This window comes from Melanerpes formicivorus, unplaced genomic scaffold, assembly GCF_026170545.1.
Source record: "Melanerpes formicivorus ecotype bairdi unplaced genomic scaffold, bMelFor1.0.p_v2 SCAF_25, whole genome shotgun sequence".
In the NCBI taxonomy this organism is placed as follows: Eukaryota; Metazoa; Chordata; class Aves; order Piciformes; family Picidae; genus Melanerpes; species Melanerpes formicivorus.
The window spans coordinates 1,328,301-1,351,578 of NW_027142377.1; the positions used below are offsets into that span (position 1 = coordinate 1,328,301).

Below are 23,278 nucleotides of genomic sequence, written 5' to 3' on the forward strand. Positions count from 1 at the left end.
GCTCCTGCAAGGGGGTTGGACTTGATCTCTTTGGGTCCCCTCCAACCTCTGACATCCTGTGAGCCTGTGAAAGGTCACCTGAAGATTGGTGGTGCACAGAGGGCTAGGTTGCCTGCTTGGCTTTGGGTGCTCAACTCTCTATGCATGACCACTTTGCCTGCCTGGAAGGAAGGCATACTGCTTCTCCCAGCAGTGGGGAGTGTTTGGACAGACCTCTTGCCAGAGGATCACAGGATCAGAGGATGTTAGGGGTTGGAAGGGACCTCTGGAGATCCTCCAGTCCAAGCCCCCTGCCACAGCAGGAGCACAGAATCCAGCACAGGTCACACAGGAGCACAGCCAGACAGGGCTGGAAAGGCTCCAGAGAAGGAGACTCCACAACCATTCTGGGCAGCCTGCTCCAGGGCTCTGGGACCCTCACAGGGAAGAAGTTCCTCCTCATGTTGAGGTGGAGCCTCCTGTGCTGCATTTTCCATCCATTGCCCCTTGCCCTATCACAGGGCACACTGAGCAGAGGCCATCCCTGTCCCTTCCTTCCTGATCCCCAGCCCTCAGCTATTGACAGACATTGATCAGATCCCCTCTCAGCCTTCTCCTCTCCAGACTCAACAGCCCCAGGTTCAGGTGGGTGCCACCTTAACTCTTGTCTGGGGGGGGAAGACTCCCTGCCTAGCAAAGACCTTATGTACTTGAAGGAGCAGACCCCTGCTTGAGCCAGTGGCAGTGTCTCCTCAAGGTTCTCTACTCCCCTGCCAGGCCCAGCCTCAGATGCACAGCCAGGAGATGCAGGCCCTGGGGATAAGTGTAAGAATGCCAGATCTGTGTCAAGAAGATGGCTCCATTAAATATTCAGCATTATTACAGAGACCCAAGCTGAGCTCTGTCTTTCTACCATCCCTCTCTTCTCAGGCAGAAATGTTTAGGTGGGAAAAACCAGACCTTAACTTTGTTTCTTTTCCTTTCTCCCTTTCAGGCTTACATAAAAATCTATCAAGGAGAGGAGCTACCTCACCCCAAATCTATGCTGCAGGTATTTAACTTCCCTCTCAAACCCTCCAACAGCTGATGTGTCCTTTGCTGTCAGCTCTCTGTGGGGAGCTGTGTGTGTCCTTGGAGAGCCTCCTGAACTCATGGAGCCTGGCTGGGTGCCTGTGTCTTTCCTCAGCTCCAGCTAGCAAAGCAAGCAGGGCTGAGATGTTGAAGCCTCTTCAGTGTCTAAGTGTTGCCTGTAACTTGCTGCTTGGGTTTTCCTCTCCCATGTGGTGGGTTGAAATTTCCCCTCCAACATTAGATTTGCCAGGGCAGCTCAGCTGGGAGCAAATGGCAGCTCTATTTACAAGCAGCACTGCAAGCTACAGTGGAATGCAAGCAGGGTGTTGGGCTTAACATTCCACCACTTAGGTTAGGAGGAAGTTCTTGCCCATGAGGGTGGTGAGAGACTGGCACAGGTTGCCCAGGGAGGTGGTGGAAGCCTCCTGCCTGGAGGTTTTTGAGGCCAGGCTGGCTGTGGCTGTGAGCAACCTGCTGTAGTGTGAGGTGTCCCTGCCCATGGCAGCAGGGGGATTGGAACTGGCTGAGCCTTGAGGTCCCTTCCAACCCTGACAATTCTCTGATTCAGTGGATCCTTATTTGCTCCTGAACAGCAGAGAACTGCCCAGAGGTTGCCCTCTCACAAGCCCCTGGCAGTCTGGCTGCAGCTGCAGCAGTCAGTAACCTGCTCTGATGTGCATTGCTGCCCGTGCCTAGCACCTGGGGGGTGTTGTCCTGTGCCCCCTGGAGCTGTGGAGGTGGTGAGGGTGTGGTGGGCAGCTTGCCTTACCTGTGCTTTGTGTTTTCCAGGCAACAGCTGAGGCCAACAATCTTGCTGCTGTGGCAGGAGCTAAAGACTTGTACAGCAAAGGCATGGAGCAGGTATGGCAACTGCACAGGTGGGCCTGCAGTGTTCCTGCTGGTTGTGGGGGTGCTGATGGAGAGAAGGAGCTTAGGCCCAGCAGCTGTCTGCTTTCTCCTCCCAGGTTGTGTGTGTGATGCAGCAAAACTGGAGCTCTGGGAAACCAGAATCACAGACTGGGGATGGGCAGGACCTCTGGAGATAGAATCACAGAACCAACCAGGTTGGAAAAGACCTCAGAGGTCATCAAGTCCAACCTATTACCTAACACCTCCTGACAACCAAACCGTGGCTCCAAGTGCCACATCCAAGCCTTTTGTGAACACCTCCAGGGATGGGGACTCCACCACCTCCCTGGGCAGCACATTCCAAGGGCAAATTACTCTTTCTGGGAAGAACTTTCTCCTCCCCTCCAGCCTAAACCTCCCCTGGCACAGCTTGAGACTGTGTCCTCTTGTTCTGGTGCTGCTTGCCTGGGAGAAGAGACCAACCCCCACCTGGCCACAACCTCCCTTCAGGTAGTTGTAGAGAGCAAACAGGCTGTGTCAGCAGCTGGTTCCTGCTGCTTCCTGCCACCTGTTAGCTCCCTGAGCCTGCTGGTGGCAGCAGTGGGCAGGAGGAGGACCAAATGTACCCTGTCTGTCCAAGTGCTGCACAGGATGCCCCACTGAGGCAGGTGACCAGGAGTGAAGAGCTGAGGGGAGGGTTTGTAGCCTTTAGAGTTCTCCTTCACCTTCCTCAAGCCAAGCTTTCCCTGCCTCCTGGGGTTCTTTCACCTTTCCATGGCAGGAGTAATGTGTGTGTGTGTGTGTGTGTGGCTGGTGTCCTGTCCTCCTGGACCTGCCCAAAGGGCAGGGGAGGTTTAGGCTGGATGTTAGGAAGAAACTCTTCCCAGCAAGAGAGATTGGCCATGGGAATGTGCTGCCCAGGGAGGTGGTGCAGTCACCATCCCTGGAGGATGAGGCACTCAGTGCCATGGGTTAGTTGATTAGGTGGTGTTGGGTGATAGGTTGGACTTGATGATCTCTGAGGTCTTTTATAACCTGCTTAATTCTGTGGTTCTGTGAACAGTGGAAAGGAAGAGTTCAGTCCTGTGCCTCTATCTGTATGTGTTGAGACAGGAGGACAGAGCCAGGCTCTGCTCAGGGATGTCCAAGGACAGCACAAGGGGCACTGGGGGCAAGCTGGAGCAGAGGAGGTGCCACAGGAGGGAAGAGAAGGGAAAACTTGGTCAGTGTAAGGGTGACAGAGCCCTGGAGCAGGCTGCCCAGAGAGGTTGTGGAGTCTCCTTCTCTGGAGCCTTTCCAGCCCTGTCTGGCTGTGTTCCTGTGTGAGGCCCCATCCCTGGAGAGACATGCAAGGTGAGGCAGCCTGCTCTGGTGGAGGATGCCCCTGCTGACTGCAGAGGGGCTTGGAGTGGATGAGCTTTGGAGGTGCCTTCCAACCCAACCCATCCCTGGAGAGAGAGTCAAGGTGAGGCAGCCTGATCTAGTGGAGGATGCAGGGGGGCTGGACTGGATGACCTTTGGAGGTGCCTTCCAACCCATCCCTGGAGAGAGAGTCAAGGTGAGGCAGCCTGATCTAGTGGAGGATGCAGGGGGGCTGGACTGGATGACCTTCGGAGGTACCTTCCACCCCAGCCCCCCGCTGGGCACCGTGGCACTGAGCCGTGATGGGAAGCAGCTTTTGTCGCCTCCCTCGGGAAGGGCCCCCCGGAGCTTACAGAGCCAGGGAAGCTCCAGGGGGGACTTTAGCTCCGCGCAGAGCAGCGTGACAAGCCGCTGCCCCTCTGTCACCCGCAGGTCTGCGGTGGGGACAAACCTTACCTGGCGCCCTCGGACCTGGAGCGGAGGCACCAAGAGTGCCGGGAGTCTGCCGTGCGGCAGTTCCGTTCGGTGAAGAAGATGGGAGGGGAGGAGTTCTGCCGGCGCTACCAGGAGCAGCTGGAGGTGGAAATCGACGAGATCTATGCAAACTTCGTGAAGCACAACGACGGGAAGAACATCTTCTACGCCGCCCGCACCCCGGCCACCCTCTTCGCCCTCATGTTCGCCATGTACATAACCTCAGGACTGAGCGGCTTCCTGGGCATGAACTCCATAGCCGCCCTGTGCAACCTGGTGCTGGGCATGGCTCTCCTAGCATTTTGTACTTGGGCCTACGTTAAGTACTCTGGGGAATTCAGAGAGATCGGAACAGCCATCGACCAGATCGCCGAAGCGATATGGGAACAGGTTGGTGCTCTGCCTTTCCTCTTCTCATGCAAATCCCCTGCCTGCCTGCCTGGGCAGCAGCGCCGCGCCCCGGGGGGCAGAAAGCACGGCGGGAGCCGGGGGTAGGGCGCTCAGAAGAGAGCGGCCAGCAGCTCCAGGGAGCTTCTGCTCAGCAAGTTTGGCTCCTGAGGCGCTGGCAGCGCTTCCTTGCACCGGCAGCTGTCCCTAGGGCAAGGTGGAGCTGGGCTCCACCAAGCAGAAACGAAACAAGCAGCAGGTACCTAGCTGGGCTGGCTTAGAGCAGCAGGCAAACTGTCTGCTGAGGGCAGAGTGCCTGCTCAGGGGCTCTGCTGAGGGCAGAGTGCCTGCTCAGGGGCTCTGCTGAGGGCAGAGTGCCTGCTCAGGAGGTTTGCTGATGATACCAAACTGGGAGGCTTGGCTGAGACCCCTGAAGGCTGTGAGGCCATGCAGAGACTTGGGCAGACTGAGAGCTGGGCAGAGAGGAACCTACTGAGGCTCAACAAGGATCAGTGCAGAGTCCTGCAGCTGGGGAGGAAGAATAAACTGCAGCAGGACAGGTTGGGAGGGGATCTGCTGGAGAGCAGCCCTGGGGAGAAGGGCCTGGGAGTGCTGGTGGGCAGCAAGTTCTGCAGGGGACAGCAATGTGCCCTGGGGGCCAAGAAGGCCACGGGGTTCCTGGGGGGCATTCAGAGGAGTGTGTCCAGCAGAGCCAGGGAGGTTTTCCTCCCCCTCTGCTCTGCCCTGCTGAGACCTCACCTGGAATCTTGCATCCAGTTCTGGCCTCCCCAGTTCAGGAGGGACAGGGATCTGCTGGAGAGAGTCCAAGGGAGGGCTGCAAGGCTGCTGAAGGGACTGCAGCACTGCCTGGTGAGGAGAGGCTGAGAGCCCTGGGGCTGTTTAGTCTGGAGAGAAGGCTGAGAGGGATCTGATCAATGTCTATCAATAGCTGAGGGCTGGGGGTCAGGAGGGAGGGGACAGACAGAGGCTCTGTTCAGTTGCACCCTGGGATAGGACAAGGGGCAATGGATGTAAGCTACAGCACAGGAGGCTCCACCTGAACATGAGGAGGAACTTCTTCCCTGTGAGGGTCCCAGAGCCCTGGAGCAGGCTGCCCAGAGAGGTTGTGGAGTCTCCTCTGGAGCCTTTCCAGCCCTGTCTGGATGTGTTCCTGTGTGACCTGTGCTGGATTCTATGGTCCCGCTCTGGCAGGGGGCTTGGACTGGAAGATCTCCAGAGGTCCCTTCCAGCCCCTGACATCCTGTGAGCCTGTAAGGGAGAATCTTAGTGCTGTCAAGGTGAAAACCGGGTCAGAAGTGTGACTGCTGTCTTCAGGAAGAGATGCTGTGCACACAGGCTGTGAAGCTTAGGAAGCTATCCAGAAAGTGTTACTGAAGAGCCTCACTGTGTGCTTGGAGTTGAGAGTGGGGGGGCTCTCTAATGATCTTGCTGCCCTGTCAGAGCAAGAAGTTCTGCTTCTAAACATACATTGAAGGGGAGACACTTGCCCTGTGGATGCAATGGGTGAAGCATCTGGGGCAGTACCAGAAATGGGGAAGGCCAAAGAGTGCTCCTGTTCTTCACCTCAGCTGCTGCTGTCCCACGGGAGGCTTCTCCTTGGTGACATTGAAGCTGAGGCTGGCTGTGTCCCTGTGCAGCCTGCTCTAGCTGGAGGTGTCCCTGCTGAGTGCAGGGGGGGTGCACAGGATGCCCTTGGAGGCTCCCTCCCAACCCAGTGCAGTCTGTGAATCAGGCCTCAGAACTTCCCCCAGGCTCACAGGATGTTAGGCTGGGGAGGGGTCTGGAGCACAGCCCTGTGAGGAGAGGCTGAGGGAGCTGGGGGTGTTTAGCCTGAAGGGGAGGCTCAGGGGAGACCTCATTGCTGTCTACAGCTACCTGAAGGGAGGTTGTAGCCAGGTGGAGGTTGGTCTCTTCTGCCAGGCAAGCAGCACCAGAACAAGAGGACACAGTCTCAAGCTGTGCCAGGGGAGGTTTAGGCTGGAGGTGAGGAGAAAGTTCTTCCCAGAAGGAGTCATTGGCCATTGGAATGTGCTGCCCAGGGAGGTGGTGGAGCCCCCACCCCTAGAGGTGCTCAGAAAAGGCTTGGATGTGGCACTGGGAGCCATGGCTTGGTTGTCAGGAGGTGTTAGGTACTGGGTTGGACCTGATGATCTCTGAGGTCTTTTCCCCCTGGGTGATGCTGTGATCTGAGGTACACTGGGGTGGGAAAGTGGCTGCCTGTTTACAGCAGGGGAATGTGCAGCAGGGCACTGAGTTGTCAGGTGTGCCCCGAGTGCTGGTGGGACTGTGTCCCAGCAGAGCTGCTGGCTTTGGGGCTGAAGGGCACTGCGAGGGGAGGTGCCAGCCGGGTGTGGCACTGCCTGAGTGCAGCTTCCCTGGAGCACGCAGGGCATCGTGTGGCTGCTGACCTTGCCTTGGCAGCGGGGCAGGGAGCCTGGCTCATGCCACAAGGCTTGCCTGCTGGGGGCTGGAGCAAGGTGGTCTCCAGAGGAGCCGGCTGGAGGTGATGTGGCACAGCACCAATAGCACTCACGGCAGCACCTCCGCCAGGGGCTGCCCGAGCCCCTGTGCTGTGTTAAATGCTCTGCTGCTTAGGCAGACCCTGGCGTGCGAGCGGGAGAGGGGCTGTGCTGAGCCCTGCTTGTGTGCCGCTGGGGCTGGGGAGGGACCTGACCCCCAGGGCTGCAGCGGGGGCGGCCTGGCTCTGGGGGTGGGCAGGCTGGGGGTGCCATGGGTGCAGCTAGGAGGGGGTGCCCTGGTGGCAGCCTGTCTGGAGGCGCTGTGGGGGTAGCCAGGTTCTGGGGGCAGCCTGTCTACCTGTGGGGGCAGCCAGGAGGGGGTGCCGTGGGGACAGCCTGTCTAGGGGTGCTGTGGGGGCAGCCTGGTTCTGGGGGCAGCCTGGTTCTGAGGGCAGCCTGTCTAGGGGTGCTGTGGGGGCAGCCTGCCTGCCTGTGGGGGCAGCCTGTCTAGGGGTGCTGTGGGGGCAGCCAGGTTCTGGGGGCAGCCTGTCTAGGGGTGCCGTGGGGGCAGCCTGCCTGCCTGTGGGGGCAGCCTGTCTAGGGGTGCTGTGGGGGCAGCCAGGTTCTGGGGGCAGCCTGTCTAGGGGTGCCGTGGGGGCAGCCTGCCTGCCTCTGGGGGCAGCCTGTCTAGGGGTGCTGTGGGGGCAGCCTGCCTGCCTCTGGGGGCAGCCTGTCTAGGGGTGCTGTGGGGGCAGCCTGCCTGCCTCTGGGGGCAGCCTGTCTAGGGGTGCTGTGGGGGCAGCCAGGTTCTGGGGGCAGCCTGTCTAGGGGTGCCGTGGGGGCAGCCTGCCTGCCTGTGGGGGCAGCCTGTCTAGGGGTGCTGTGGGGGCAGCCAGGTTCTGGGGGCAGCCTGTCTAGGGGTGCCGTGGGGGCAGCCTGCCTGCCTGTGGGGGCAGCCTGTCTAGGGGTGCCGTGGGGGCAGCCAGGTTCTGGGGGCAGCCTGTCTAGGGGTGCTGTGGGGGCAGCCAGCCTGCCTGCCCGTGGGGGCAGCCCGTGGGCGCCGTCCCTCGCAGGAGCTCATGCCGGGGCAGTTGTATCTCGCGTCCTCGCTGTTGATTTTTGCTGTCCTGAATCTCTGCCTTTTTCTTTCCCCTGCTTGCTTCAGAGGAATCCCAGGAAGGTGAGAAGTTACTGGCAACCCCGTTTCTCTTTTTTTTTCCCCCGAACTTGCCTTTGTTTTGTTTTTGTTCCCCCCTGCTCCCCTCTCTGCTGCCTTCCCGAGGCACTTGTGCTAACGGCTGCCTTGGTGTTGTAGGTGTTTTCCAAACTCTTGGAAGTGCTTAGACGCCGATCGCTGCGCCGTGCCCTCCGCCCCGCGCCCCGGCCGCGCCTCTCCTCCAACAATAACAAGAAGAAAAACTAGCCCCCTGTGGTCCTTTTACTTTGGCTTGGGTTTCTTTTTAAACTCCCTTTCTGGTATCTCGAAAGTGTTCACTCTTGCCACACCTTAGGACGATAAGCTGGGACTCGGCCGGGCCGGGCCGCCTCAGCCGCTGTTCCCCATTGCCAGCCTGCTGCCGCCGCTGCCTCCTAGGGTACGGAACTGCGCATCCCTCCCCTCCTGCGGGAGCTGCCGAGGCGGGGGGTGGCCGCCGGCCAGCCGCGGGCTGCCTCCCGGGGGGTTTGGCCTCTCCCCTCCCGTCCCTAGCAGTGTGTGGTGGCCGAGTTCAACCTCATCACTGTAGCGGCGAAACAAACCTCCGTCTCTCCTTGAGTTCTGTGCCACATGGTGTGTCAGGCTTCGGCCGCCTCGGAGCTGCGGTTGGTTTGGTGTGGGTTGGGTTTGTTGTTTTGTTTCCCCCCCTGCCATCCTCTCAAGCCTCATCTCTTTGTGTGTGGTTTAAGTTGATTCTTGTTCTTTTATTTTCCTTGCATTACCTCATTGTTGTTATTTTCTGTCTGTCTGTCTGTTGTTTTATGTTGTGTGTGTGTATGTGTGTGCACATTTCTCCCCCCGCAGGTGTTGAAGCCCCTGAGTGATAACTTGATGGAGGATCACTTGAGGCAGTCAGTCAAAAACTCTCTCAAAGCAGGCCTGAGCGAGCAGGTGGTTCACCACGCCAGACTAAAGGCAGACTGACAGCTCCTCCTCCTCCTCCTGCAGCTCTGCCCCTCCTCCTCTCATCCTCCACTTGCTTGGCTGTACCTGGAGAACTCAATCATTTACCAACAAACAAAAAAGGAAAGAAAAACGAGGAAAAAAAAAAGTATATATATGTTAAAAATAAACCAAAGTTTACAATCAGTCAACTGTAGAAGTAGTTTAGTGTGAGTGGCTCCACAGCTTGCTGCCATCACCTTGGGCAGAGCCAGGTTGCAGGGGAGGGGAAGGAGGGAAGGGCTGTGCTGAACCCTGCTGCTTGGTCGTGGGGGGTCTCTGGGGGGGTGGGGAGGGACCTTCCTCCCCCCCCTTCCTTACCCCCAGCCCTGGAGTGGATGCAGTTCCCTGGCTTGCCCCGGGAACCTGTCTTCTGCAGGAGGGTATTTCAGGAAGTTCTAAAGCTCTAAGCCCCCGGCGGCTGTCCCGCGCCCCGCGCTGTGCCTCCCTTGGGCGAGCCTCCGCCGGCAGAGCCCCTCCGAGCCTCTCCATCCACCCCGGAAACCTCCCTTGCTGTATTGCCTTGTAGCGCAGCGTGGCACGGAGCGCGCCTCGGCGGTTGCTGACGCCCTGGGCCGGGGGGCCGGCAGCGGAGCCGGGGCGGGGGGCTCGGCTCAGGCTCAGGCTTGGCGGCCGTGTCCCGCCCTGGCGCTGCCCAGGCGGGAGGCGCGGAGCAGCAGCTGTTTCCCCCCGGGGGGTTGTAGCCTTCCTCTGGGTAGAATCATTGCCATTAATTCCGCTTGGGGGGTTGGTGGTGTGGGGGAAAAGTCCATCCTGAAACCAAACCCACAAGAAAGCAACGAGGCTGCCTGCAGCTCCCCCGGGGGTGGGGGTGGGGGGCGCCGAGCGAGGCTTTGTCTGTACAGCGTCGGTCAGGGTTTGATTTTATTTCATTGATTATTGTTATTGTTATTATTATTATTTTGTCTCTTCCGAGAGCTCACAGCTTTTAGGGCATGTATATGAAACTATAAATATATAAATACGACGATTTTGTATCGGAAAATAAACCAATCAATCAAGTTTGGGTTTGTTTTTTGTAGTCTCTGGCGCAAGCCCTTCCCCCCGCACCCCCCTGCGCCCCCTCGGGCGGCCCCCGGGAAAGGAATGCTTGTGGCTCCTGTACCCTGCGTGAATGCATCGACACTCGGAGAGGAGGTTTTGTTTTGGGGGGGTGGTTATTTGTTGGGTTAGGGTTTTTTTTTTTTGCCTCTTTTTCGTTGTTGTTGTTGTTTTCTTTCGATATCTTTGTGATCTTTACCTGCCTCCAGCACTGCAATCTCTCCTTCCCCTTCCTCCCTCCTCCCTCCCCGCCCCCCGTGGGATTAAACCCGCAAGGAAACAACGACGACGGGAATGTTTGTTGTGAAACTCTTGTCCTCTGTTGCATTCTCGAGTTCTCTCCTGTAATTTATTTTCAGTACCTGATTAAAAACCAGTTGTGTATATACAGTGACATGAGAGCCGGGCTGCTTCTTCACAGCTGCGTGGGGTCTGCGTCCTCCTGCAGCAGCCGGGGCCTGGCCGCCAGGGGGAGCAAAGGCTCCCTCGCCCGGCAGAGCTGCCTCTTCAACCCGCAGGCTCTTGGGCCAGGCTGCGTCAGCTCCTTGTAGGCTGAGGGCAAGCAGGAGTTAATTGGTAGAACCACGAAGAAAAGTCCTCCAGAGGCCACAGAGTCCCAGGATGTTGCCATCTGTGATCCTCTTTCCCGGTACCTCTCTGTTTAAGGCAGTGCACAGCCAGAGCTCTCCCTCTCCCCTCTCCATCTCCTAGCTGGGGGGGCACAGTGTGGCTGCTCTTGGGCTGCTGAGACGGGTGGAGGTTTCTGGTAGGTGCAGGGGAAGGGCTGAGCCTAACCTGTGAAAGTCTTCCTGATACCTGAATGCCTTCTGTATGGATTTGTGAAGAGGAGGGAGGAAGTCAGCAAAGCAGGGAGGGGGCAAGTGGTTGTGGGGAGGAGCAAATTGGGGAGGGGGTGTGAGGGGGTGGACAAAAAAGGACGAAGGGGGTGATAGGGGCTGGTCGTGTGGCCACCCCTGCCCTGTTCTCTCCATTGACTGTGCTTATCTTGCTGGGGCAGGGGACTCCATTCTGTGTGCATGGAGGGCTGTAGTGGGCCTTTGGGAGTGGGTAAAGAGCAGGGGCCGGCAACTGCAGCGAGCTTGAGTCTCAAATGTGGCCGGCAAGCAGGCTAAGGAGCCTGGGAGCCAGGTACTGGAGCAGCTCTGAGCTCGGTGCAGGAGGGCCTGGGCGGCCCGGCCTATAACCCGCGGCCAACAGAGAGCCACCGGCACGGCTTTGCCGCCCCCTGCTGGAGGCCGCTGGGAAGCGGCTCCAGGGGCCAGTCCCGGGTGGGTTTGTTGTGTTCGAGGGTGGACTGAAGCAGTACCCCCAGTGTGGCTGTGTGCTGCCTTGTCCATCTGCCAGCTGCTGCTGATCCGGAGCCCAGCTGCTGGCTGAACTGAGCCTCCTTGCCCAGTTCCTAGAGAGCCCCACAGCTTGTGTGTTTCCTTCTCATCAGCCAGAGCAGAGCCTGAGGGTACTGGGGTTTGTGTGGGGGTGGTCTCCACTGGGGATCACAGAATGGTCACGGGGTGGAAGGGACCTCTGAAGGTGATCTAGTCCAGCCCCCTCTGCAGTAAGCAGGGTCACCCTCCACTAGAGCAGGTTGCCCCGCTGGCAGGGGCACATGGGGGCATGGAGCTGTAGCAGCCTGCCTTTCCCTGCAAGGTTGCTGTTGAGAACATCCCAGACTGCTAAGAAGCTTGGGGTCATGCACAGAGCAGGGACAAGAGGGCAGGAGTTTCACTGCCTGCAGGCACAGGAGCATAGAGCACACAGCTGCTTGCCTTCACCAGCCAGGGGCTGCTCTGCTCCTGCCTCTGGAGAGGAGCTGAGAACCCTTCCAGTGCTGTGCAAGCTGGTGGTGTGCCAAGGCCTTGCTTTCCCAAACTCCACAGGAAGAGCTGAGTCAGGCACTGACTCCACTGGGCAGTGCAGCTCTGGGCATCTCCTGCCTCTGGAAGGATGCAGCAGAGCGAGGCAGAAGCTCTGTGGAAGATACCAGAGGGAGACAGAGAAGGTGATGGAAGACCTAAGATGCTACAGCATCCGGAAGGAACAAAGGGACTTCCCTTTCTGTCACTTCATGCAGTGCTGAATCCAATCTGTTTCTCCCAGTGCCACCAAGCTCAAGAGGTGCTCAGCCTCCAGCACCTGCCTGAGGCCCTGGGTTCTTCAGGAGGGGACATCTCACCCAGAGCAACTCCTGCTGTGATTCCCAGCTCCAGAAAGTCAGAAACAACAGCAACTTACATTCCTGGCTGTCTCCTAACTCAGTGTTCTTCCAGCAGGTGAGGGCCAGGCCCCATTTTTCCTTCAGTCCTTTTCCAGCAGGTCAGGGCCAGGCCACACTTCTGCTGTGGATGGCTGATCCTTGCTGTCAAGGGAACCACACAGCCCCTCAGGTAGCACGGGACAGGGACAGCAAAAGGGGTGGGTGGACAACAGGTGCCCTCAGATACACTGAGTGTCCACTGGGGCTTTGGATTGTGCTAGCCAGGTCTGGCAGGATCTCCAAGCTGCCCTGGGAAGTAATCCAGCCCAGGTTATGGTAAAATTCCCATTTTTAATTGAAAAACACATGGTGTGTGTGGGGAGGGGCAGTAAAAGTCAAGACATTATTTACAGGAGTTCCCATGAGCAGCTCCACTCAAGAACCAGCAAGGTGAAAAGAAGGTCTAGGGCTAAAACAGAGTTATGGAGGCTACCAAACTGTGAGTGCAGCTCCCTGCTGGGCCTGGGCCTTCAGATAAGATCAGCAACTGGAAGGAGAGAAAAGGAGAGAATGTAAGTATGCACCACAAGGGTGCTGACAGCCACAGCCTGCCAGGTGAGCACACCTGCTCCCAGCTCCTTCACAGACTCACACAATGCTCTGGGTTGGAAGGGACCTCCAAAGCTCATCCAGCCCAACCCCCCCTGCACCCAGCAGGGACATCCCCAACTATATCAGGTTGCTCAAAGCCCTGTCCAGCCACATCTTGAATAGCTCAAGGGATGGGGCCTCAACCACCTCCCTGGGCAACCTGTTCCAGCAGCCTCCTGGTACAGCACTTGTCCCTCACCTCCCATTTCAATCTGCTCTGCTCTAGTTTGAAGCCAGTGCCCCCTGTCCCTGCAGGCCTTTGGGGATAGTCCCTCTGCAGCCTGAGTGTAGCCCCCTTCAGGTACTAGCAGGCTGTGATTAGGTCACCCCAGAGCCTCTCTAGGCTGAACACCCCCAGCTCCCTCAGCCTCTCCCCACAGCTGAGGCTCTCCAGCCCTCCGATTATTTTCATGGCCCTCCTCTGCTCCCTCTCCATCAGGTCCCCGTCCTTGCAGCCCTGCAGGTGGGGTCTCAGCAGAGCAGAAGGGCAGAAGCCCCTCACTCCATCTGCTGGCTGGAGGGGAGAGCAGCCAGGCTGGGGCAGGGTGCAGCGCGGGGAGCCAGCAGCGGGGGGCGCCCGCGGGCAGCGCTCGCTCACCGTTCATGGGCATCTCGTCGATCTGGGTGGAGTAGTACTGCTCGATGTCCCGCAGGATGCGGATGTCGTCGTTCTTCACGAAGTTGATGGCGACCCCCTTGCGGCCGTACCGGCCCGAGCGGCCGATCCTAGGGGCGGGAGGCAGGGAGTGGAGCCGCGGGAGGGGCGGTGGGGCGGGAGGGGAGGGGCGGCGCAGCGGGAGGGGCGGAGCTGCCACGGGGAAGGGCCAGCTGCCCATGCTGCCCTGCCCTGCCCCCAGGCCAGGCCTACCTGTGGATGTAGAGCTCTCTGTTGTTGGGGAGGTCGTAGTTAATGATCAGGGACACCTGAGGCACATCCAGGCCCCGAGCCCAGACGTCTGTTGAAATAAGGACTCGGCTGCAAAGAGGAGCAGAGGGTTAGCAGGTGGGTGTGGGAGCTGGGAAGAGGCAGTCCCCAGCACCGGGCAGCTCCTGCAGTTCTGTGCTTCCCCCTGCCCACAGCACACTGGCAGCATGGAGGAAAGCTGTCTTGTGCAGCAGTCCCAAGCTTCAGTGAGCACAGAGAGTGCCAAGAGAGCTATAACCTAGTGGGAAGAGGGTGTTGCACCCAGGAGGTTAAAGCAGACAGGGCCCTGGTCTCGCCTGGGCTGTTCAAACACAGGAACTCCCTCCCTCTTCAGCACCACACAGCAGACTGAGCACCACCATCCCTGCTCCTCCCAGCCCTGCCACAGCACAGGGGGGTGGGTGGGAACTGGGGCTCCTCCTCCTCCTCAGAAGAGGAGAGCTCCCCGAGGCTGGCTCCTGCCTCCCGGGAGCGGCAGCGAGGCTGCAAGCAGCACTGCGGGAGGCCTTTACCTTGCGCCGGACCTGAACTCCTTCATGATGGACTCCCTCTCCTTCTGGGGCATGTCCCCGTGCATGGAGGACACCGTGAAGTTGGCTTCTCTCATCTTCTCTGTGAGCCAGTCTACCTAAGCACACAGCCAGGCAGCCTGCGTTAGGGCCCTGTGAGCACAGCCCAGCACCCCAGCTGCCCCGGGGGCAAAACCTGGGCACGCAGCTGCTGGCCAGGCCTGAGCCACCCCAGGCACTCTGGGGCTAAAAGGAGCAAACCACCCTTCCAAAGCACTGCCTGCAGGGCAGGGGAGGGCTCCCAGGAGCCCTGGAAGGAAAGGAATCCAAGGCATTTACTCAGGAAGTCTGGCTTTGGTTCAGGCTTGTGAACACTGGGCAGAACAGGCCCAGTGGTGCCTGAGCAGCTCTCCAGAAAGGGCACCTCCTGCTCTGCCTGCAGGCAGACCTTCAGCTGGGCACATCCCAATGCTCAACCTCTGTCCATAGGGTCAGAGAATAGTTTAGTTTGGAAGGGGCCTGAAAGATCATCCAGTTCCAGCCCTCTGCCATGGGCAGGGTCACCTCCCACCAGCCCAGCTTGCTCAAGGCCTCATCCAGCCTGGCCTTCAACACCTGCAGGGAGAAGGCAGCCACAGCCTCCCTGGGCAACCTGTGCCAGTGTCTCCCCACCCTCACTGCCTAGAACTTCTTCCTCATCTCCAGTCTCAATCTGCCCTCCTGAAGCTTCAATCCATTCCCTCTCATCCTGGCACTATAAGCCCTCCCCATCTCTCCTGTAGCCTCCTTCAGGTACTGGGAGGCTGCTCTAAGGCCTCCCTGGAGCCTGCTCTTCTCCAGGCTGAACAGCCCCAACTCCCATGGGGGAGGGCTCTCCAGGCCAGAGTTCCCAAACAGGGGAACCACCAGAGCTCTTAGGTGGCTGTGTCCTAGTGCCCCCCAGTCACCCCATGCTGCTCTGCTGGCTGCTGTGTACCTTTCTCTTGGTGTTGCAGAAGATGACAGCCTGGGTGATGGTGAGGGTGTCGTAGAGGTCACACAAGGTGTCAAACTTCCATTCTTCCCTCTCCACAGCCACAAAAAACTGCTTGATGCCTTCCAGGGTCAACTCATCACTGTAGGGAAGAAGAAGAGTTGTACTCCACCACAAGGAGGTGAAGGCAGTCAGAGGGGCTGGGGGTGCCCCCATACAGTTCCAAGTTGTACTAAAGTCCCTGGGGAAGCCTTCTCTAAGCAGGACCTGGAATGTGACCCTTGCAGCAGAGACTAGACCTGAGGCACCCCCTCTGTTCCACACAGACAGCTTCAAAGGGAAACATTTGTTGCAAGTACCATGTAGAGGTGAGTAATCTGAGAAGGAAATGCAGCAAAGCAAATGCAGCCTTTGCTTTTACCCCCTCAGGTGGCTCAGTTGGTAGTGCATCAGACCCTTAATGGCAAGGTCTTGAGTTCAAGCCTGCAGTGGGCAGCAGTGTCCTCCCTACTCTAGTCATGAGGTCTGTGGTGACAGGTTGGACTCGATCATCTTTGAGGTCCCTTCCAACCTTAGGAATACTGAATACTATTTCTCTTCTCATCAGGCTTCTTGGCAAGAGAGACTGAAGAATGGTAAAGGAGGCAGTGTAAGAGATCAGGCAGGAGGAGGCTCCTCCTCTCAGCCTGCCTACACTTACTCCCCTTGGCTTCTGCTGAGTTTCAGGGCATGAGGACCTGTACCACTACCAACCAGAACCTCCAAGAACATCCAGGATCTGTAAAGCCAAAGCTTTTGGCTTGCTCTAAGAGAGCATATTAACAGAGCAGGCCTACAGAAGTAGAACCATAGATTATCTTGGGTGGAAAAGATCTTCACAGTATCACCAAGGTTGGAAGAGACCTCAAAGATCATCGAATCCAACCTGTCACCACAGACCTCATGACTAGACCATGGCACCAAGTGCCACATCCAATCCCCTCTTGAACACCTCCAGGGATGGGGACTCCACCACCTCCCTGGGCAGCACATCCCAATGGCCAACAACTCTCAGTGAAGAACTTTCTCCTCACCTTCAGCCTAAACTTCCCCTGGCACAGCTTGAGACTGTGTCCTCTAATCTTCCAGATAATCAAGTCCAACCATTAGCTAAGTCTACCATGTCTGGGGCTAAACCATAGCCCTCAGCACCTCCAGATCCTTCCTGGAAGAGAGGCTCCAGAGCTGGACACAGTGCTCCAGGTGGGGTCTGAGCAGAGTGGAGCAGAGGGGGAGAATCCCCTCCCTGGCCCTGCTGGCCACACTTCTCTTGCTGCAGCCCAGGCTCTGCTTGGCTCTCTGGGCTGCAAGTGCTCCCTGCTGGCTCCTCTTGAGCTTCTCATCCCCCAGCACCCCCAAGGCCTTTTCTTCAGGGCTGCTCTCAAGCCAGTCCCTGCCCAGCCTGTATCAGTGCCTGGCATTGCCCTGACCCAGCTGCAGGACCTTGCCCTTGGCCTTGTTGCACCTCATGAGGTTGGCTTGGGCCCAGCTCTGCAGCCTGTCCAGGTGCTGCTGGCTGGATCCCTTCCCTCCAGCCTGCCAGCAGCACCACACAGCTTGGTGTCATGGGCAAGCTACCTGTCCAGGGCAGTTCATACAGTGATCTGCTGAGGGCTGGCCTCAGTGCAGGGGCTCATGCCAAGGAGCACTCAACTCACCGCTTCACCAAGATGCGGATGGGGTCTGTCATGAACTTGTTGGTCATCTCCAGGATTTCATGAGGCAAGGTGGCACTGATCAGAACCACCTGGGTAGCTGGAGGCAGGTATCTATACACATCATAAATCTGCTCCTTAAAACCTGGGTGGGGAGGGGGTGGGGGGGAAGGCAAATCCAAGAGCAGAGAGCAGTTAGCAAACCCCTTCTCCCAAATCTCCTGCTGGAATCCAGTGATGAGATCAATGGAGGGAATCAGTAGCTCAAAGGCAGTGTCACACAGTGCTCCCAAACCCACTGCAGTGTGGCTGCCAGGGCCTCAGCTCTTCTTGTTCATCCCAAACCCACTGCAGTGTGGCTGCCATGGCCTCAGCTCTTCTTATCCTCCCAAACCCACTGCAGTGTGGCTGCCATGGCCTCAGCTCTTCTTATTCCTCCCAAACCCACTGCAATGTGGCTGCCATGGCCTCAGCTCTTCTTATCCCTCCCAAACCCACTGCAGTGTGGCTGCCATGGCCTCAGCTCTTCTTATTCCTCCCAAACCCACTGCAGTGTGGCTGCCATGGCCTCAGCTCTTCTTATCCCTCCCAAACCCACTGCAGTGTGGCTGTCATGGCCTCAGCTCTTCTTAATCCTCCCAAACCCACTGCAATGTGGCCATAGGCCACATTGCAGTGGGTTTGGGAAGATTAAGAAGAGAGGAAGCAGTCAAGAATTGATAACTCTACCCTGGCATCTCAAGGGGGTGAAAAGAAAGGGTGTAAAAGGCAGGCAAATGTTGGTGTTGGTGTGTTCTGTACCTTTGTTGAGCATTTCATCTGCTTCATCCAGAACCAGCATTTTGATGGCACGGGTCCTCAGGCTCCGCCGACGGATCATATCTGTAAGGATTTCCCTGGGTGAGGGGAAAAGGCCTCTGGAAGCCAGCAGCCCTGCAGGCCAGCACCTGAAAGGGGCCTGCAAGAAGGCTGGGCCAGGACTTTTCACAAGGGTTGGGAGTGATAGGTGGAGAGGGGATGGATGGAGACTGGGGGTGAGGAAGAAATTCTTGCCAGAGAGGGTGGGGAGACACTGGCACAGGCTGCCCAGGGAGGCTGTGGCTGCTTCCTCCCTGGAGGTGTTGAAGGCCAGGCTGGATGAGGCATTGAACAAGCTGGGCTGGTGGGAGGTGTCCCTGCCCATGGCAGGGGGTTGGGACTGGATGATCCTGAAGGTTCCTTCCAAGCCAACCCATTCTATAAAGCTATGAATTGCTGCCTTCTTGTAGTCCCTTATAGGTACTGGAAAGTCATTACTATAAGTCTCTCCAGAGCCTTCTCCAGGCTGAACACCCCCACCTCCCTCAGCCTGTCCTCATAGCAGAGCTTCTCCAGCCCCCTGATCACTTTTGTAGCTCCACTGCATCAGCTCCATGCCTCTCCTGTATTGAGGGCTCCAGACCTGGATGCAGCCCTGCAGGTGAGGTCTCCCCTGAGCAGAGCAGAGGGGCAGGATCCCCTCTCCCCAGCTCTGGCCACACTGCTTTGGATGCAGCCCAGGCTGCCCTTGGCCTTCTGTGCTGCCAGCTGACGCTGCCTGCTCACACCCATTCCCGCTGACGTTCCATGAAGGGCCTCGAGAGGACCAATGCCATCTTTGTGCTATTTCAAACTGAAGGGCAGCCAAGCTACAGAAAGCTGCAGCCAGGTCTGAAGCTGGAGGTGAGGCAGCCTCCTCCATCCCCTTACCAAAGACACGGCCCGGGGTGCCAGCCACGACGTGCTGCCCGTAATCCAGCTTCCGGATGTCCTCGCCCACGTTGGTGCCCCCGATGCAGGCGTGGCACTGCACATTCATGTAGTCTCCCAGAGCAAGAAGGCCCTGTGAGGACACCAAGGAACAGCTTAGCTGAGCTCTCACCAAGCTCCTGTGTGTGAAGGGATGCAGCTCTGCACAGCCATTCCTTACAGGGACCGAAGCACAAGCAGCCGGAGGTATGTTTTTTTCATGCCTCCTGCCCAAACCTCCTCAGCAGCAGGTTTGATGCAGAGGGAACTTGGTCCTCCTCAGCAGGAGGTTTGATGCAGAGGGAACTTGGTCCTCCTCAGCAGGAGGTTTGATGCAGAGGGAACTTGGTCCTCCTCAGCAGGAGGTTTGATGCAGGGGGAACTTGGTCCTCCTCAGCAGGAGGTTTGATGCAGAGGGAACTTGGTCCTCCTCAGCAGCAGGTTTGATGCAGGGGGAACTTGGTCCTCCTCAGCAGGAGGTTTGATGCAGGGGGAACTTGGTCCTCCTCAGCAGCAGGTTTGGTGCAGAGGGACCTTGGTCCTCCTCAGCAGCAGGTTTGATGCAGGGAGAACTTGGTCCTCCTCAGCAGCAGGTTTGATGCAGAGGGACCTTGGTCCTCCTCAGCAGCAGGTTTGGTGCAGAGGGACCTTGGTCCTCCTCAGCAGCAGGTTTGATGCAGGGGGAACTTGGTCCTCCTCAGCAGGAGGTTTGATGCAGGGGGAACTTGGTCCTCCTCAGCAGGAGGTTTGGTGCAGAGGGACCTTGGTCCTCCTCAGCAGGAGGTTTGATGCAGGGGGAACTTGGTCCTCCTCAGCAGCAGGTTTGATGCAGAGGGACCTTGGTCCTCCTCAGCAGCAGGTTTGATGCAGGGAGAACTTGGTCCTCCTCAGCAGCAGGTTTGATGCAGAGGGACCTTGGTCCTCCTCAGCAGCAGGTTTGGTGCAGAGGGACCTTGGTCCTCCTCAGCAGCAGGTTTGATGCAGGGGGAACTTGGTCCTCCTCAGCAGGAGGTTTGATGCAGGGGGAACTTGGTCCTCCTCAGCAGGAGGTTTGGTGCAGAGGGACCTTGGTCCTCCTCAGCAGGAGGTTTGATGCAGGGGGAACTTGGTCCTCCTCAGCAGCAGGTTTGATGCAGAGGGACCTTGGTCCTCCTCAGCAGCAGGTTTGGTGCAGAGGGACCTTGGTCCTCCTCAGCAGCAGGTTTGATGCAGGGGGAACTTGGTCCTCCTCAGCAGGAGGTTTGATGCAGGGGGAACTTGGTCCTCCTCAGCAGGAGGTTTGGTGCAGAGGGACCTTGGTCCTCCTCAGCAGGAGGTTTGATGCAGGGGGAACTTGGTCCTCCTCAGCAGCAGGTTTGATGCAGAGGGACCTTGGTCCTCCTCAGCAGGAGGTTTGATGCAGGGGGAACTTGGTCCTCCTCAGCAGGAGGTTTGATGCAGGGGGAACTTGGTCCTCCTCAGCAGGAGGTTTGATGCAGGGGGAACTTGGTCCTCCTCAGCAGGAGGTTTGATGCAGAGGGAACTTGGTCCTCCTCAGCAGGAGGTTTGATGCAGAGGGAACTTGGTTCCCCAGGAACCACAACTGCTTTAGAAGTGCTGTCCTTAAGGGGTCAGTTAGAGATGTGCAAAACCTTAGCCAGCTAACCAGCGTGGCAAGAACGGATCTAATGAGAGTGAGCAAACACCAGGCCTTGATCAAAATGTCTCAGTCCCTTCAGGAACAGAAAGAAAAGGACAAAGCTCTGCTTTGAGCTATGCTGGGAACAAAAAAACAAACCAGAAGCTGCTCCAGGCCTGGCAGGTGCCTGGCAGGCAGCAAGTGGAATGCTCTTACCTTCTGAATCTGCACAGCCAGCTCCCGAGTGGGTGCCAAGATCAGCGCCTGGGTCTCACGGACCTGATGGGAAGAGGCAGTTAGCTCATCACAAGGAACACCAGAGCAAGGAACCCACACTGCTCCCAACTGGCACAACTCCTCACCAATATAGGCTGGGCAGTGCTGACTGTACAAGGTTTGTACAGCTTTGTTCCAGAGGGCTCTGGCCCACAGGAAATCATCATTTTATTCAACAGCATCTACACATTCACATTGCATCAGGTTAGCCTCCCAGGGCATCCTGTGCACCCCCCCTGCACTCAGCAGGGACACCTCCAGCTAGAGCAGGCTGCACAGGGACACAGCCAGGCTCAGCTTCAATGGCTCCAGGCATGGGGCCTCAAGCCCAGCCCTGGGCAGCCTGGGCCAGTGTCTCACCACTCTCCTTGGGCACAACTTCCTCCTGAGGGCCAACCTCAGTCTGCCCTGCTCCACTTTCAAACCACTGCCCCTCATCCTATCCCCACAGGCCCTTCTGAACAGTCCCTCCCCAGCCTGCCTGCAGCTCCCCTGCAGATACTGAACTGCAGCTCTAAGGTCTCCCTGGAGCCTTCTCCTCTCCAGGATCAACAGCCCCAACTCTCCCAGCCTGTCCCCACAGCAGAGGTTCTCCAGCCCTCTGAGCATCTTTGTGGCCTCCTCTGCACCCTCTCCATCAGCTCCAGGTCTCTCTTCTGTTGGGGGTCCCCATAGAATAGGACACATCCCTGCAGGTGAGGTCTCCCCAGAGCAGAGCAGAGGGGCAGGATCCCCTCTCTCCAGCTCTGGCCACACTGCTTTGGATGCAGCCCAGGCTGCCCTTGGCCTTCTGTGCTGCCAGTGCCCATTGCTGGCTCCTGTCCACCTTCTCCCCACACCCAGCACCCCCAAGTCCTTCTCTGCAGGGCTGCTTTCCATCTCATCACCCCCAGCCTGCATTGGCATCGAGGATTCAAACCACACTTAACAACTGGATGGACACAATGCCCCTGAGTAGAACAAAACCCAAACCTTGCCAGATACAGATCTCAGTTTGATTCTGTGCAATGAGTGCCAACTGTTCAGACAAGGCTGCTGATGCTCTTGGGACTGTTTGAGGACAGTTTTGCCTGCTGAGAGATTAGTTTAGGCCTCTATCAGCTGACAAAGGTCAGCTGTTAAAGCCAACTTCAGAATGACAGGATTTTGACATGCAGCCATTTTGCCAGGTTGGATTTAACAGTTACACTGCCTCTGGTGAACCTGTCAGTCAGAAACCTGCCTGGGGTTCACTGCTCATCATGAAACAATTTGAACAGAGAGCTTCATTTGGTCACTCTAAAAGCAAAAGCTGTGAGATGAAGACTCTACCAATTTAGGCAGAAAGAACTTGTGGCACATGGTATGAAACTCACCTGGATATCCAGACACTGCAGAACAGAGATGGAGAACGTTGCTGTCTTTCCTGTTCCTGACTGTGACCTGCAAAGCAGATGCTTGGTGAACACCCTGCACAAGCCCACCTCACTGCATCTCATCTCTCTGCTCAGTGCTGCTCCTTCCTTGGAAAGGAGGCAGCACTGCCAACAGCAGAGCTGAGAGAGATTTGTTCTGATCACAGCACGACCTGCAGACACACTGCTCTGAGAGGTGCAGTGTCAGCACCAGGAGCATGTTTGCTCCTTAGGAGGCTGGCATTGCACCTTCCTGCAGTTTGTCACACAGTTTATTTCAGAGACTGATGTAGTGGGCTGGGTTGGAAGGGTCCTTCAAGATCATCCAGTTCCAACCCCCTGCCATGGGTAGGGACACCTCACACTAGCCCAGGTTGCTCAAGGCCACATCCAGCCTGGCCTTCAACACCTCCAGGGAGGAGGCAGGGGTTTGAGCCACACACTGTGTGTGTGTATAGATAGATATGTACATAAGCAGACAGACAGATAAACAGATATACATTCAGATTCCCCACTATCAGAACCTTGACACTCATGGCTTTACAACTACTGCATTTATGGCTGTGCAGCATGGCCTGCTGTGAGGTGTCCCTGCCCATGGCTGTACCCAGGTGGGTTGGAACTGCCTGATCCCGGAGGTCCCTTCCAAGCCTGACAGTTCCGTGAAGCTAATCCTGCCGTGCAGCAGCCCAGGCTGACAAGCAGCCCGGCTTCCAGCTCCACAGGGCAGCGAGCACGACCGCGCTGCGTCCCGCCGCCGCCGCCGGGCAGCCCACGCCCCGGGGCCCGCAGCCTTCCCCGGCCGCCGGCCCGCTCCCCACCGCCCGCAGGCGCCCCCACTCACTGGGCGATCACGTCTCTCCCCTTGATGATCTGCTTGATGGCTCTCTGCTGGATGGCCGAGGGCTTCTCGAAACCTGCGGAGGGCACCCGTTAACCGGCAGCGGCGGCAGCGCGGCCGCGGCGCCCGGCGGGCCGCAGAACCCGGCGGGCCGCGGCCTACCCGCGCCGCCCCACATCCGCTCTCAGCCGCCGGCACCCCCCTCGCCCCTCCGCCCCCCCGGCCCCGGCTCCCGCCCCGCTCGTCGCCGCCCGGCCGCGCACCGTAGGCATAGATGCCGCGCAGCAGGTCCTCCCGGAGCCCCATGGTGTCGAAGGTGGGCGTCACATCCACCTCCTCGCTCGTCTCGAACTCTACTTTCGTCATGTCCTCCTCCTTCATCAGCCGCTTGCGCGCCGAGCCGGTCGCTCCACCAGATCCCGCCGAGCCCGACATGGCTAAAGCCGAAGCCTCCCCGCCGCTCGCCCTCACGCACCCGCACCGCCGCCGAGCAACGCCAGCACACTGCGCAGGCGCCGAGGGCGGCCGGCGGGCACTGCGCAGGCGCGGGGGCAGAGGGCGGGAAGAGGAGGGGGTACGCGCATGCACAGAGG

At 58.1% G+C, this 23,278-nt stretch overlaps 2 protein-coding genes across 5 annotated transcripts in view; one reads left to right on the plus strand and one right to left on the minus strand.

The window, feature by feature from the left end:
* ATL2 (atlastin GTPase 2) overlaps positions 1 to 9,783 on the plus strand; it is a 56,503-nt gene extending 46,720 nt beyond the window's left edge. For 3 of the 4 annotated variants that reach the window (XM_068153046.1, XM_068153047.1, XM_068153048.1), the window contains 4 exons: positions 974 to 1,030; positions 1,840 to 1,911; positions 3,694 to 4,125; positions 8,623 to 9,783. In XM_068153046.1, the coding sequence (XP_068009147.1) occupies positions 974 to 1,030; positions 1,840 to 1,911; positions 3,694 to 4,125; positions 8,623 to 8,742 (681 nt within the window). In that variant the 3' untranslated portion in view covers positions 8,743 to 9,783. The other variant, XM_068153049.1, reaches the window with a different exon arrangement.
* Positions 9,784 to 12,368: 2,585 nt separating this feature from the next.
* Positions 12,369 to 23,200, minus strand: EIF4A3 (eukaryotic translation initiation factor 4A3). Its single transcript, XM_068153051.1, has 12 exons — positions 22,949 to 23,200; positions 22,689 to 22,761; positions 21,806 to 21,872; positions 20,391 to 20,453; positions 18,518 to 18,650; positions 17,591 to 17,671; positions 16,793 to 16,934; positions 15,099 to 15,237; positions 14,126 to 14,241; positions 13,557 to 13,664; positions 13,287 to 13,414; positions 12,369 to 12,584 (listed from the first exon to the last, which is right to left on the minus strand). Exons 1-12 carry the CDS (start codon positions 23,118 to 23,120, stop codon positions 12,568 to 12,570), a joined length of 1,239 nt encoding a protein of 412 aa, XP_068009152.1. The 5' UTR covers positions 23,121 to 23,200; the 3' UTR covers positions 12,369 to 12,567.
* Positions 23,201 to 23,278: the final 78 nt, after the last annotated feature.

Excerpts from the sequence above, each read along its gene's own strand:
- EIF4A3 (XM_068153051.1), bottom strand. The coding sequence starts at position 23,120 with ATGTCGGGCTCGGCGGGATCTGGTGGAGCGACCGGCTCGGCGCGCAAG. Across the intron at positions 18,651-20,390 it reads TGGCTGTGCAGATTCAGAAG|GGCCTTCTTGCTCTGGGAGA; the intron begins GTAAGAGCATTC and ends GTGTCCTCACAG. Across the intron at positions 13,415-13,556 it reads AGAGAGCTCTACATCCACAG|GATCGGCCGCTCGGGCCGGT; the intron begins GTAGGCCTGGCC and ends TCCCGCCCCTAG.